Source organism: Phoenix dactylifera, chromosome 3 (genome assembly GCF_009389715.1).
Source record: "Phoenix dactylifera cultivar Barhee BC4 chromosome 3, palm_55x_up_171113_PBpolish2nd_filt_p, whole genome shotgun sequence".
Lineage (NCBI taxonomy): Eukaryota > Viridiplantae > Streptophyta > Magnoliopsida > Arecales > Arecaceae > Phoenix > Phoenix dactylifera.
In genome coordinates, this window is record NC_052394.1 from 217,984 (window position 1) to 234,370 (window position 16,387).

At 43.7% G+C, this 16,387-nt stretch overlaps 1 protein-coding gene across 1 annotated transcript; it reads right to left on the reverse strand.

Annotated features, from left to right (window-relative positions):
* Window positions 1-6,524: 6,524 nt before the first annotated feature.
* On the reverse strand, window positions 6,525-8,663 carry LOC103715680 (AT-hook motif nuclear-localized protein 15-like). Its single transcript, XM_008803399.4, has 2 exons — window positions 8,240-8,663; window positions 6,525-8,122 (listed from the first exon to the last, which is right to left on the reverse strand). Exon 2 carries the CDS (start codon window positions 7,698-7,700, stop codon window positions 6,738-6,740), a length of 963 nt encoding a protein of 320 aa, XP_008801621.1. The 5' UTR covers window positions 7,701-8,122; window positions 8,240-8,663; the 3' UTR covers window positions 6,525-6,737.
* Between the last annotated feature and the right edge of the window lie 7,724 nt (window positions 8,664-16,387).

Consider the following 16,387-nt stretch of genomic DNA (forward strand, 5'->3'; position numbering starts at 1 on the left):
GCTTTCTCGACCAACTTTAACACTTAAAAAAAATTTAAAATGTGTTAATGAATATTTAAAGCATGCATTATAGATCTTATAATTTTCATTCATGTCTTAGCACGTCAGGTTGGGCAAAGTGTTTTTCCTGGATGGCACATTTCATGTAGTATAGTATCGTTAATTAGCCAAGAGCGTGCGTGCTGCGACACTTGGATCTTGGGCTCGTCGCCCATGGTTTACTCTAGTTACTTTGGGCCAAGCATGGGCCTGCCCCAAGTGAGGATCGGTGCACGCGCGAGTCGAAGAGTTTTGGTCCGCAGGGACACGTCCGTCACGGTCATCCCGGGCTTGGCTCGCGCACGAGACAGTAGCCGTTGGCTTTGAACTGGGGAGGAGCAGGCCAGTCAAGTTGGGCTCTGGGCCGGGCTATCAGTGGTCATGTGTGCGAAGTGAGTCTAGTTTATTGGCGGCCGGGCCCAAGAAAGTTCTTCATGGCGCCACCCCCGGGGGGATCGGTAGGTAGGATGATAAACGGGGCCTCTTTGTGGTGATCGGTAGGATGGTATATAGGGCCCTATTTGTCACTCTACTGCATTAATCCTCGACTTGTATGAATAGAATGGTGCTAGGAAGCAGCACTCAAGCGTCGGAGAAACAGACTGTGAGGGTGACGTCTAGGGGAACACCTCCCAATTCCCAAACAGGAGGACGGTTGCAGCCACTAGACTATCAAACAGTGTTAATATCCAAATCCTACCGGATGATGGTAGAGGCCAGGGACGAGAATGTTGATTGGTCTGCCACGGTGGAAGATGGAGCAACCATCTACCGTAGAGATCAACCGATATGCATACAAAAAGAAGATTAGCTCTAGTCGGATCCTCCAACGCTTAGGAGTCCCATCGAAGTTGGACTTTTTAGAGTCCGAATTGTACTACCTTTCAACGTTTCTTAGAAATTGGCTTCCTGTCAGGCTATATGTCGGCCCATAATAAGTAGGATAGATTTAGGCGACATGGACAAGTGGTCCGGTTTATTTCACAACGATTGCAAATAGCGCTGCAAAGAAAAAACAAGGCGTTTCTTTCGTCCTTTCCAGGCGCTTGGAAAATAAAGAAATTGTCGATATATTTAAGGCGGATACGTCGCTTGAACCTGCTTGGATCACAGTTAGACAGATAGAAGCGGGGCGGAGAGCAATGACACGATATGCGTGTCGTGGTGGAAAAATATAGGTATGTATATTTCCCGCATCCTCAGGGGAGACCGAGATACACGGTCATCTTCAATGATCAAAGAGTCATCCACGAACAGCATGAAATTTCTCCAGAAGCATCTCAGGCAATCAGCCAAGCACCGTGACTCTTTGATCATTGCCCATCTTTCAGCGCCAGTTGGAAAAGGTCCACATCTTTGTCCATCGCACTGATGGAGAAGCAACCCATCGGAAGTCGATGGCCAGAGTAACTCATTACCTAATTAGCTCTATTTTCCTTATCCTCTATTCCATCCCTAGCCAACTCGGGTCAAAAACCCTACCATCCCCCGAGGTCAAGTTGCAGCCGCTCTTTCAAACTGCGCTGCAAAGTCATTATCGCCCACTTGAAAAAACGACAATTTTCCCTTGAAATCGTGCACGCTGGGGGAACAAACCATTGAATAAGTTAGGCAGGACTGGCCCATGGGGAAGAAGAAAGAAAGCTTGATAGCTTGACATCCGCCAGGTCGCTACACGCACGTGGGATAGCATGGGATTGGGCCTAGCGACACAGTTCCTCCCTTGGATGGACCATCGAGCCTATCCAGCATCCACCAAACTTCATGTTTTGATTCCTCACGAGGGAAGTTTCCTTCATTGATAAAATACGAACCATTCAAATCGAAGAGCTGGCACGGAACCTCTCGATCTATGCTTTTGAATAGACACTTGTCGACAAGTATACTATAAACAGATGGTATCGGCTCTCTATTTGTTTGCCAGTGAAAGAAAGCAAGTACATACGTAATGATTGTTTCTGGATTTTTAAAAGAAGAGGAATCGTTGATGAGCTCATGCTTTTATTTTTTTATTTTCATAATCTTATCTGAAACAAGAAGGTAAAAATTAAGGAACACGGGCTAATTTTAAACTGCACATACTTCTATTTCTATTTTTTTTTGGTTTGGAGATGAAAGGATCCACACCCACGAATAGCCAAAGGTAAATATTTAACTGCTACTTTGTCTTATCGCAGAAAGGTGCTTCAAAACTAAAGTTCTATGTAGACCAAAGCGGTCGGGATGAGTTTTGACTTTCTGTAAATGGTTGCTTATTGTCAATATGATCTCTTTGATTAAAATTCAAAAGATAAATGCAGCAATTAGAATTGCTTGTAGATGATGTACGAATCGGTCTCTTAATTAAGATTGAAGAAGACGAGGGCTCAATAATTGTTCTATTCTGGTTAATTGCTAATATGATCCTCGACCTCAAGCTTATGAATTCAATATATGTCATGTAAATTGTTGCCCCGCAAACTAGGCAACGGCCTATGTTTTACTAAATTAAATTATGAGAGGCTAATCAAAGATAATTTTTAGAGCCAGTAAATCGCATGAAAGAATGGTTCTTGATGCTTGGAAAGAAGGTTTGTTACACATTTCATTGTTCACATGCTGAAGAAAGGTGACTGCTTCAAACATACTCATCTGAGCTGAAGCGACGTTTGGACAAGAAATGTGAGGAAATATGATATGCTGAATTGAGATTTCTGATTAAACCAAAAACACATCTATCTATAAAACAAATGCACATGTTCCTGATGCCAAACAATAATAAAGGTGGTCACATATTTCTGAAACATTTCCAATGCAAGACCATTAAGATCAAATAAGTCCGTTGGAAGTTGAAAAAACTGCTTCAGCTAGATAATATGCTAACTTAAACAAGCGAGAGATTTCGAAGGCATCAGTCGACTGATGAACTCTCAAGGCAAGCTAATTGTTAACTACATGTAGTTTAACATAACTGGAGCAAAATGGTTTACATAATTGATACATAGAGATGCAGTGATGAAGATCGTATACAAGTCAGAGGATATATACCAAGTTCTATATGACTGTGGTCGACATATATATAGGATTTCACTGAGCTACAGCAATATTTTTCTGGATGGGCATCAAGAAAGTATTTTCAACATATCAAAGTATTACAAACCCAAGGATGACTTCACAACCAGGAGAGCTTGATGCAATAACCAAAATCTCTGGTTGATACTGTGTCTATCAGATTATGAGTGAATTGGGTTTGGTAAGTCCATTAGACTGGTTTGAATCATGCACAGATTTACTTAAATTGACAATGAATGAATTTGATGTCAGAATGAGTTTGTGCAAACATAGGTTCTGCTAGCGAGCTACACTCAAGGCAAGAACAACTCCAAGTCATGTCACAGATTTAATTAATTGACACTGAATGAATTTATTGTCAAAATGTGTTTGTACAAACATGAGTTCTGCTAACGAGCTACACTCAAGGCAAGAACAACTTCGAGTCATTTTAGGAGTTAGGGGTTACTCTAGTAGGGCCAAAATAAATCCAATAAGAGTAACAATAGAGATAATTAATGTGGATTTGGAAGCCTAATCATCATGGCTCAATAGCCTTTGCAAAATACAAAATGTATACCATCAAGGTGGAGTCAAATAGATATGGTTGCAGATCAATGTTCCAGGTACCAGGTATATGTTAATCACTTGCAGCCATTTAAATGAATGGTCTGCTGTCAAACATGGCACTACCATGTGGATAATTGACATTTAAACAAAGCTCATGAGATCCATGGGCAACTCAATCCATGATTAAAAACAGAAGGAAGATAAACACAAGGGCGACCATCTGCCAGTGACAAGAGAACTCGCTCTTGGTTACCTGTAACCATATAAGGAATATAATTTATTCATCATTTTTCTAAGTTTTAATCTCATGAATATTATGTGTACCTTTCTAGGTCCCAAACTAAAGAACTGTCAAACAAGAATCAGGTTATTTTTTTTTTCTCTCTTTTTTTCATTTTTTCTGTAAAAAGGACACTAGACAAGTACACATGAACATGAACAAAAAAAGGCAAAAGGCTATTCTATCCAAAGACTTTTCTGGATATATTTGAAGGTAATAAGCTGATTTCTCAAACAATCAGAGTGATATTTGAGAATGACTAAATTCATTTAGTGCATAAAGGCAATAGTCATTAAGCCTGCAACGAACAAAAGTTAATATACGACAAATGAACGATGCAAAGAATTAGACCGTCTCAAAAGGCAAAAAATCCTCATGACTATAAAAGCACAAGTCAAAAATTAACCAACATTAATGGTAAGATTTTAAGAATATTGTTGATGTTCTAACAAATTAACGTATAACTTAAAGAAGAGTAAGCAAATATTGGTGACACAAAGCAAGATGAAAGAACATGAAGTTCGTGTCTTCAGTGAAAAATCACCCAATTCATCAAGTCTTCAAGTCATAAGTTCCTTGCAAGTTAAGCACACACAACAGTCGTCTAAAACTATGAATGTGATCACCAAGGTCCGAAAACTAAGTAGGCAACCCGGAAGTAGTAACTCGCCGTGTATAAACAAGGCTAAGGACAGTGGCCCGAAAGCTCAAAACTCGGCAAATAAGCCTAGTCAAGAAGCAAGAACAATCTCACCTTGCCCATGATATGGTCAAGGATGCAAATGAATGGATCAGTGTTAAGTCTCTGTCGATGGCCCTTGTGGACCCTATGTCCCTCATCCCCATGTTTCCTCCACTGTTAAGTCTGTGCCTCTGGGTCATACTGCCCCATTCTTGCAAAAGATTCACCTTGAGACCAGAAACAAGTGCAATACTATTTATTACTGAAAATTAAATGGCCGAACACATAACCTTCTAAAGACCAACCTTACCAGTGATTCATCATAGCTAGCTAAACACAAGTTCATCTAAGAAGCGAACATATCGACAAACTCATGAATCGGCAATTACCAGAGACTTTACTTTACGTCTAGATGAAAAATGAAATGTCATCCAACATCGGGGAAAAAATGCAGCGTTGCCGACAATATTTTTGCTCCACTTAATCTATCATAATGTCGACCAGGAAATAGACGCATGAGATTCCACCAGACGAGATCAGATTAAATACAGAGAAGAAATGGGTGGAGATTCGTACCGCTTGTGTACTCATGCATAGTTCCCAAAAGCAGGTTACTTTCCTCATAGGTTATCTTTTCCAATGGCACAGAAGAGCCAGGTTACTTTCCTAACAGGTAATCTTTTTCATCGCACAAAAGACCCTTTAGAGGAATGCATGAGCGAGCAATTATTTTGATGTGATAGCTTGCATTCCAAACCCACAACAACGTCACCCAAAACTTGAAATTGAGATGGCCCACTTAGATAAGCATTCGAGGCACCAATGACCCGAAAACTCGATCTCTCCAACTCATCATCCTAGTTTTGCACGCCTTGGTTTTTCCTCAAGAAACCAAATCCATTCCAAACAAATCAGCCTTTGCTGGAATCTTCTACCTAAAATTATTGCCAACCACCAATATCTTTCTCATAAATGGAAGCATTGCACTCGGCAAGTTCGCATGCAAAAGGCTCCAAAAACCATCAGATCGAAGCTACGGCTCTTCTCATCATTTACTAGAGATCCAAACATGAAACGATCACCAAAATGGCAAAATCTCACACTAGAATCCCCCTTTGTTGATCCAACATAAACTCGAGATCTCTGAAATTTTAACCCTCGCAGGTGATGGCTCCTATGATGACCAATATTGGGGGAGGGTTCTTTATGCTGGATCGAGGCGTCTTCCATCGTCTCCGATCCCATTCTCTGAACTAAGGGCAGCACGGAAAGGTTCGATGGTAGCTGTTCATATACTCTAAATTGCACAAAAAAATTTCTTGAGGGAGATTGTGAGGTAGTCATCAATTGGATCGATGGTAAATCAGATACAATGATGGCTAACCCGCTTCTACAGGATATTCATCAGACTATATACCGAATCTTGAGTTTTTCAAGGCTTGTCATGTTTACAGAGAGGCTAACTTATGCAGCAGCTTGGTTGGCAGTTGGACAAAGTAATTTCGACTGGACGAATGGAGCCTTATTGCCTTCAGATTTCTCAATAATCTTACAAACGGACTCCATGGGTTGCTACTGTTTTCGTTAGACTTCTTGTTCCTTCCTACCGTTAGTTACTAGTTATCTTCTTGTTCCTTCCGTTAGACTTCTTGGCCCCCCACCAAGAAAAAAAAAATCGTGGAAAGCCTACATAAGAACTACCAAACAAAATAACATAACATATCATGAGTAGCTAGTATCACAGAAATGGACTTGAGCTACACGTTTTGGAGGAAAGAAAGCATTTTATTTTCTTGAGAAGGGGGAAACTACTATTAAAGAACTATATATCTATCTTCTAATTATATAGCTGAAACAGATAGCATAACTCTATGCTAACCAAACACGAGATAAACAGGAATTGTGAACATAACAAGCAATGACTTGAACATAACAAGGGGGAAGAAAAGCAACACATTCTTTTAAAACTGTCCTCCAATTCTACAAGTAGCTAATATCACATCGCTAAAAGTTTACAAAAACCATGCAATGACATGAACAAAACAAGAACCCGAACATAGACAATATTTCTAACTAGGACTTGAAAGAGAGCAACAATTGTTTTTTCACGATGAAAATAGTATAGGGAAGGAGAACCTAGTAGGATGGCGGAGGACGAGGAGCCGTGGAAGCCCAAACGCCGAACACGTCGTGCGGCAGCTGACCGTTAGGCAGTAGATTCGGCGGCAAATTATAGAGCGGCGGCATCGAGCCCGGGTCCGCTCCCATCCCCCCATGCGACTGCTGCGACGACGAACCTCCGTTGCCGCCCGGGCTCTGCTGCAATGGCATGCCCTCCGACCCCGGCGGGGCCGCCGCCGCCTCGGACTCCTCGTCCCCCAGGGGCAGCCGCTCGTAGGTGGCGTTGGTGAACGTCGCCGCTATCACCATCACCGGCCCCGAGGCGACCAGCTCCCCGACCACACTCCCTCCGACCACCTGCCCCTGCCCACCGGCAAGGTAGACCGTCAGCCCCGAGGCCCCCGGCGGGGACGGCGGCGGGAGGAACGCGCCCGAGAGGGAGAGGATCTCGAAGCGGCCGTGGAGGGTGACAACGGCGCCAGGGGGGGCGGCGGGCTGGCGGAGGGTCACGTTGGTGACGACGCCGCTGCCGCTGAGGATGGACACCCCACGCTGCCGGCGGCGCGCGAAGACGGCGACGGCGTCCATGATGTCGGTCCCGCTGGCGATCTCGAGGACGTGGGAGCGGAGGGCGTTGGGGCTCTCCCTGGTGATGATGATGGGGGGCTTGGGCTTGTTCTTGGACCCAGGGGGGCGTCCGCGGGGGCGGCGCCCTGAGCTGCCTCCCCCGCCGGAGCCGGCATCGACGACCTCAAGGCCGGCGCCGGAGGAGTGGTCGTCGGCATTGGTGCCGGCGCGGCTGTCGTCGCCGTCGTTGTTGCTGGCGCTGCTGTTGGGGGTGGCGGGGTTGGGCGTCGGATCTTGTTGTTGCTGTTGTTCGCGGCGGTGAGGGCTGAGATGGGAGTTGTTGGGGTTGCGGAGATGGAGGGGAGGGGGGGCGGCGGCCGAGGAAGTGACCACCGGGTCGACCCCTCCCATGCCCACGCTCCCGGCCCACCACCGGTTTGCCAGCTCGTCGACTCTCGAAATTCGCACACAAGAGAGGCAAGGGAAGATGGCCACTGCTTGATTATGATTTCTTTCTTTCCTTCTAAAAAATCATCACCGTGCAAAAGGCTCTTGGGTGGATTCCAGGTACAAGCATACTTGTTATTCCGATACTCCTCTTTCTTTCTTTCTCTCTTCTTCCTGCTCCTCCTTTTAGATCTAGTGGCTATACCCTCTTCTGGAAGCTTCTTCCTTCCTCCTTCCTTAGCTGCTACTATTCTTGCTTCAGATCCCGTGAAGATATCCCGGCTAGAATAACAAACTCCAGCTCTCCTCCGAGCTCTGCATGCTAGACTTCCTCTTCCTTGCACGAATCCTATTCTTCAATGAAATATTTTACAGCCAACTGCAAACTATAGGAAGAGGAGGTCGATATAAATTAAGAAGGGGAAAAGAAGACAGAGAGAGAGAGAAGAGGAGGAATGGTTAAGGTCTCTGGTTATAAAGTGGTTAGCAAAGAATAGAAGCACCTGCTTGCAAGTAAGTCGTCGTCGTCGTCTATTTCATATGGATGGGAGTCCAACTACTCCTCTGAACAACGAAGTAGCTGGGCTTTCGTTGGCAATTAGAAGCCTTCTCTTTTCATAAACAAAACCACCGGCAGACTTCCCCCTGGCCTCTCCGCTTTCTGACTCCACAGAATACGGCCGATCCAGTACAGGAATGATCCGCTCCCAGGACACATGGGCTTATCAGAAGCACACACACTCTCTCTCTCTCTCTCTCGCCCCCCGGGTCCGTCTATCTTTCCATCTAGATCCTACCACCCATCTGTTATGAGAGAGAAAGAAAATGACCCCTCGCCCCTCGCCTTGACTCCTCGCTATGGATTCGTTCTGGTGCTCCCTTTGCGATAGCTGGGTGCATGCTTGCTTTGGTGGAATCTCGGTTTTCCCCATAGAGCTCCTCTCTCTCTATTTTCTCGCCATCTTTATCTTTCTATCGAGAGAGAGAGAAATGTTGGGCTGGGTTTGGGCCATTGGGGAGGTGGCGTGGGGTAACGTGCGCACGACAAAGTGGGGCGGAGTGGGAACACGTCACCGTCTCGAGTCCCCACGCAGTGGCCAAGGTCACGGTCCGGAACGGGCATCAATCAAAGGGGCCCACCCGCCTTCCCCCGAACACGCCCATCGCATTCGGCCAGCGCTCAATCCACCAACACATGCGTTTTTTGACGAGTAATGCTGCTGAGAATTTTGCATGCGGCTCCTGTGTGATTATTTTCTCTCCAATTTAAGCTCTGACATCATGCACCATAACTTGGCATCATGTTAAGGTTACAGCTTGAATGTTATCTTTAGCAAGAATCATAGATGGCCAATTCTTAGCTTGGTTTGAGCTAGTTTCAGCTTAGATTGAAATAATAAGTGACATGTTGCTATTATTTTTGAATGACAAGAAAAACATAATAGAGAAGTCGTAAAATATCTGCACTACATGTATTCTTATCTCTCGATTATCCTATCCCCGCATCTTTGTAACCCTCTCAAATCCTCCACTGTATGTAAGATAAGGATGAGTTGAATCGCACGCTTGTCATGTTTGACTTCATCTTTTCATCCACTTGCACTTCTTTTGACCAACCATTTATCGGCCTATAATATTTCATATAGATCGAGCAAATCGAGCGAAATTTATATAAATCAAGCAAATGGAGTCGGAATATGTCAACTCGTGGGAATGCATCAACTGGCGGCCAGCAAATACAAGCCTGGCACTTTTGACCTATTGAAGCTGTTCCTTTCTTTAATGCAGTTTTGCCCTGGTCAAAATCTGATCCTGGCCATCTGCAATTTTGAAATGCTTAAATGATCGTGTTGTTGCCGCTTTAGGGTCCGCATAGGTATTAGCTTCTTACAGTCACCAGCATAGTTCCACACCGAGTCGAGCAGAGAAAGCGAGCTGCGCTCCAGCAGAAGATATTGTCCGCTCTGGGGTCCGCGTAGGTATATATCCCTCACGATTTTGTCCTTTAAAAAATGCATTCTGAGGAAGAGGCTTTGAGCCCTCCTTATTTAAGGCACAGATTTTTCTGCTACTTGATTGATATGGGACTAAATTTGGATACCCTAGAACAGATCGCATCTCTAAGAGTTTACCTAAAGATACAGAAATTTCAAAGGCATTGTATGCTAAGATGTCATTTTTGTACTCTGTTTGTTATTTCAGGTACAGTGCTCGCCGCCATAAACTCAGTCTTGCTCGGTAGCTACGACCGACGCGGAGGGTTGCTTCTCCGAACCATCCGTCCTTGACGGATTGAAACGTTCCGTAGTGCACCAAATTTCCAAAAAAGGAAACTGTAGCGTTCCCGCGTTCCCACCCTAGCAATCAAGGCGAAGTTGATACACACCGGTAAACTTGGTCTTCTGAGTTGACAGGATGGCGGATGCGGGTGCTCTGATGCCCTGTATGATGTGAATGCACTCGGCTTTATGGCTGGCCCAGAGATAATCCTGCAGGACACCAGAAAGCGGATTTTATTAGACGTGGGGCATGGTGGCCCTGCGGCGGAGGGGGACAGGACTGTAGCCCGCAGAGGTTCCAATGTTGGGGACTTGGGGCTGTAGAAATCTTGCGAGCGATCGATCGGCTCGCTGGCTGGCTACCTAGCTCACGGTATATCGCTAAATGGATGCAAGATTATAATATACAGTATTATATATTCGGGCAGGCACTCGGAAGAAGGAAATGCATGTCGCGTCACATGGGCGTAGGGAGCAGGAGGAAGACAAAAGTATATGGTATTAATTAATTAAAGCTGCACTAGCCGTCCACTTGTTCAAAGCGTTAGACTCGATCCCTGGATGCCTGCGGTCTGTCGTTCGCCATCATCCATGGCCGTTCTCGCACAGGGTCTGTTTCTGGTGCCATTCATCCACGTTGCCTCTGCCTCTGCCTGACACTCGAAAACCATCGCTTTTTCTTTCTTTCGTCCCCCCCCCCTCCTTTTCCTGGATGAACGGGGAGTATTAATCGAGTCTGAGAGGAAAGCACTTTTTTCTTTCTTTTTTTTAACCTTTTCCTGGATGAACGGGAGTATTAATCGAGTCTAGCTTTACTTGTGTCGATCTTTTTCGCTGGAAAGATTACGCACAGCCATGATCACTTTTACAAAGTATATGGAACGCAGAGAAAATTGTTACGAAGTGATTAATCACTAATTTGTGCGCACTGGACTGCGCTCGCTTTTGCTTTAAACATAAAAGTATGGTGATAAATTAACAAAGTCTTAATGAAGTGAGATTTGTAAAAGGGAAGCAGGAATTGTGAAATCTCGTGTTTTTTGAATAGTTTACCTTAATTTTTAATGATTTTATAAGATTTTTATCCTCTAATACAATGTAAAGGGCTTGAAGTGCAATATGCGAGATGGAATTATAACATTTTTTTGCATGGTAAGGCTTCTGTTCCTCCTACGGATATCACACGTGCCAAACACCAGCAACCAAGCAATAGCTTGATAGTTTTGTGCACCTTAGCGAGCCTACTAATCGCTTGCATTAAGATTTAATTTTTCCATCACGGAGAAAATATTAGTTAGATCGATCCATGCAATTTAAATATCCACAAGGGATCCACATTAGCCGACTTATTAAACAAAAAAAGAGAGAAATGGAGTTCGAATGCACTTCTCTTGCTCTCTCTTTTTCCTCTCCTATCATCTTGAGAGAAACCCTAAGGTTTAGCGTGCACCGGTGGTCTCTAGCTCCAATGCTTACCAATTAATCGAACAAAAAGATTGGGAACTTGTAGATCTGGCAACAATGGAGGTTGAACAGTTGGAATCAAGTTGAGCAGAGATAATGTTCCGATCATAACTAAGGAACAAGTGACACATGGGAAGCGGTGGACAACATTTGGGACAAGAGTGGAGCGCTTGATTTGTAGCTCAGGTAGCTCGATTGGAAGATCTAGAGGGGAGAACAATACTTCTCAAAGAACTTGGAGGGTAAAACCTAGAAGGGGACTTAAGTGGCGCAAGAAGAGGGCAAAGCACTCAGGCTGTAGATTGGCACTTGGATAGCCTTATAGGAAGACTTGGAGAGGAGAACGACGACACTTGGAGAACCCATAAGGGGCTCAGGAGGAGGTCGATGGTGCAAGTAGATCGGAGAATCGTGGTTGTGCATGAGAGTTGGTCTATGATTTCGATAGATTTGCTCGGGATCGAGCGGAAAGAAAGGCTTGGAAGGACGTAGATGATATATAGAGCTAGAGAACAAGGTGCATCGAAACCGAAGAATGGCAGTGCAAAGAGACGAGGGAGATCAGCGGTACACCGAGGCTAGGTGCTAGGGTTTTGCTCGGGATGAATTGAGAGGCAATGGAGCTTCGAATACGCTCAAATCTCTCTCTTTTTTTTAATATGATATTTAACGCTTTTTGGTAGAACTGGTCTACTGCTGAGTTAGTAGATTTGATCTAACAAATAATTTCTTTTTATCATATTTAAGATAAAAAAAACTTATACAAAATCCTACTTGCCCTCATAAACTAATTATATATATATATATATATATATATATATATATATATATATATATTTAAAAGAGGGTGATCGTGTCCATTAATGGCATCCCATTGTCTGTTTGAAGGGAAGGCAGCCTTGGCTTGCGGTTTGGGTGGGTGGCACGGTGTGGCTCCACATGCAAACGGGGGGGCTTTCCGAGGCGGTGAATGGGGGACAGACAGATTGGATCAGATCAGGGACACGCCCACCCCCTCTCTCTCTCGCCACTCCACAGGCTTGTAAGGAGTTGATCAATGTGCACGTGCACGACACCCTAGATGCGGCTTCCCTTGTTTGTATTTTTAGATCGAGTGGATGTGGATGATGGAATGAACTTTGACGGCCTCTTGGCACCGTAGAATGTGATCATGCGCAGAAAAGCATCCAAAAACAGGCTTCTTTGTTGCAAAGGAATTGATACGGCAGGCCAACTACTTACAAGCTCGTCACCATAAAGCTTTTTCAACCAATCAGTAGAAGTCCACCGTATAGCCAACCTCATAAGCGCGTCCTTTAAATTTTAAACTCTCTCTTTAAGTGGCAATATCTCGGTCCTAATTGCAAGCGGCTTCCACAATTGCGTGACCAATGAGCATAGAGCATGATGGTCGCGCATGATCTTCGAAATGCACAACTGGTTAGCAAAAACGGCCGATCCCTGCATCTAAACTCTTATGCGACGGACTTGACCCTCAAATCTTAGAATCTAAGGAACCCTCCAAAAAGCCTTTTTTATGCTCCTGTGCTGCTACTTTGTCACTCTCATGATATTTTCATTATTTTCTAAGAATCTGTCTGGCTTAGATACCGGAGGATCTCCCACCGAATACTCTCCGATAAGCAAACTTCATTATCTTTATTGTTTCAGGTAGATTCTATGTCGAAGCAAAAAATTTGAGCACGATCTCCTCCTTCCAACGCCATTTTGGGAATGACTAATGTTGGAGCCTTCACCATCCGAGCACAACGTCCATCGCATCGCCACCTCAGAGATGCATTGCTATTTTCGGCCGATTTTTATAGTCTGAGTAGCTAATCGTCCGAGCACCTCAGTCAGTTTGACATCTTGGTCAAGCCGGTTCATAATGGTGATAGGAACTAAGATTTCTAAGAGAAAAAAAAGTGGAACAATAAACTTAGCGGAAACTCAACGAGACCGTCCATATAGGGGAGCTATAAATAGTATTACATCCTGTGGTATATGGTTCATTTTGTCTCACGCCAAGCATCTCTCATGAACCTTACCATACCAATTGTCAAGCAAATGCAAACTATGACATGGCAGAATGCTATAAGAGCTTCTTTCCTTCCAAGAAGCATCAAAAACATGATGCCTTGATTTTGTGACAGTAATTGCAACCAAGCTTTTAAGTCTATTCATGAAATCCCCTTATTTCCCATGCCAATAGGTAGCATGGTTTCATATAAACTGTCTAATTCTATAAAGAAGTTGGCATGCCTCCTTTACAAGGAGCGATGTATAAATGTTTCTAGCGACATCATGTTATGATAGTTATATCATAGCGATGACAAATCTCACATACAAAATAGAAAGATAGGCAGAAACGTAGATAAAGAGAGCGATTGTAAGCCAGTAATAAGAGCTAGCTAATTATGACCATTACAGTACTAAAAATTAAAATTATATATTTTTTTTGAAAATTAGCTATGATAATGGCTATATAGCCCATAGCTATCATGAATGTCATAGCGATAGAAGTTGCATTCTATTCTATGTCAAGGCAGTGCATGTTATAGCTTGATGAAAACTTAAAAAAATGCCATTATCTTAAGATTATTATTACCAGTCACAGTAGCTAATGATATTTGATTATTCTTTCACCCTAGTTTTTAGTTTATTTATTAAAGCAGTGCCTATCATAACAATCACCCTTAGGTAAAAAAATAGTGTAAAATAGAAATATTCCCGCACATATTCAGTTTTTTATGTTTTGAGTGAGTTTTTTTATGTTTTATAACATTGCTAATATGTTAAGTAGTTTTCTTTATTTTATAGAGTGAAAAGACCTAACACCGATTGTTGTAACCTTTATTTACAGCACCAATATATATAACAGTCATAACAGCCATTGTTTGCCGTGCGATGCTCCATGTTGTTTTTTATTAGTCATGCTTTAAATATAGTTTGTGCTTATATAAAAAAGCTTTAAAAAAACAGGCATGGGAGGACTGAGAAGGTAGAGTGGACTCTGGAGTTCACGTCATGCCTGCCATTTGGCAGCCTCCAGATTTCGCCGGTCGTACTTCCAAACTTTGGATATGCCTCTTTTAACCCCTTCCCAGTACCAATTCCGTCCGGAGGTACCATCTGGGCTCGCTTGCACCTTCCGCGCCAGAGAACGTCAACCGTCCTTTCGCAACGTCAACCGTTGGATCGTATAATAGACGGATCTCGAAGCATTTCAATCGCTTCCTCCCATCCGTCTGTATAGATTTCGAAGATGGAACGGTTGATGTCGCGAAAGAAGGGGTACTGTCGAAATTTTGAAGAGGAAAATAAAAGGAAGGGAGATAAGAGATGGGTGGATGAGCCTTTTGATGACTTGGATCCCCACCTTGGCCTTTATTTAAATCCTCGCCTTGCTGCCCATTATTTTTGAAAGCCGCATTGCCGGCCGACCCTAAAAAAGGGCGCCTGTGCCCGCGACGTTTGCGTTGAAAGATTTGAATGCAGTCGCGTAGTGGAGGCCCATAACTCTCGTTAACGTAGCCCTGACGAAGAGAGGGTACTCCTGGACCCATGTTAGCCTCTGATAACAGACTGAGCGAGCAATTCCTACACATGCAGTGCAGGTGATATACTGCCCCATTTTGTTTGAATGCATAGCCTATAGCTGGATCTAGGATCATAGATTGGTACTTGATATTTTTCTGAACCAGCCACAGCTGATATGGTAGATCGGGAGCTCGCCACGAAGCCTCCGGCCCCAAAAAAAAGTGGAGAGCCTTTTAAAATTTAAACTCTCCTTCCAGCCGATGACACCTTGGCCACGATTGCGAACGATTTTTATAATCACGAGCAAGACATGCGGAACATGATGCTCGAGAGAAATGCTCGTGCAAGATCTTTGAAACGTGCGATCGATTACCAAAAACGACCGATCCGCACTCCCAAACTATTCGGCGATGGGCACTTTGCCCCTCTTACAATTTTCCTGGAGGACCCTCTGGGTAAGTGGTCTTGAGCCCTCTTACGTCTTTGTGCTACTACCCTGCTGCTCTCCCAATCCTCCGCCATTCTCCTAGAAATCCGTTTGGTTTAGGCATCAGAGGATCCCCATCGAATACTCTCCAGTAAGAGGACTTTCTTGTCTTTGCTCTTTTATATCGGATCTAGCATTGAAGTGAAGGTCTGGGCAAGATCTTTTCCTCCCAATACTACTTCAAGAGTGACCAACATTGAAGCCATCGCCACCTGAGCATAACGGCTACCATATCGCCACTTGGAAGACATATCGCGATCTTTAGCTGATTTTTAAGGTATGAGCATCTGATTGTCTAAGCACTCTAGTAACCCAGCCAGCTTGGCACCTCGGTTAGGCTGATTCCTAGCAGCAACAGTACCCATATCTTTTGACCTAAGTCTTGGATCTGATTTCAAGATAAATATTATAAAACAAGAGGCATGGGTTCATATTGTTTCACGGAGAATGAGCCTGTAAGTGCCATGCTTGAACATGTGTCACAAAGAATACACTACACCTGCATACAGCACTTCTGCTGCACATGCTACACATATTGCAAATTAATAGGTGTTCATTAAAATGAGACAAATGCCACCTATGGGGTTCCGTGTTGCTGATTTGGCAACTTTATAATCAATCCTGTAAATTGCTACAATTCACTTATTGCCGCATAGTAAGAGAATTGTTCGTGTGCACACATTGAAAGCCTCGTAACATTATATTTATATAACAATAAATGATCAAATGGTGCAATAACTATCAGATGTACCCCAAAATCAAAAACTATCAGATGTACCCCAAAATCAAATGGTGAGGTGAGTATTCCACTGGACATATCCTCCACAAGCTTCTGCTCTCATCTTAATAAACAAACAAATTTCCACTAACATGCTTCTTGA

Excerpts from the sequence above, each read along its gene's own strand:
- LOC103715680 (XM_008803399.4), bottom strand. The coding sequence starts at position 7,700 with ATGGGAGGGGTCGACCCGGTGGTCACTTCCTCGGCCGCCGCCCCCCCT.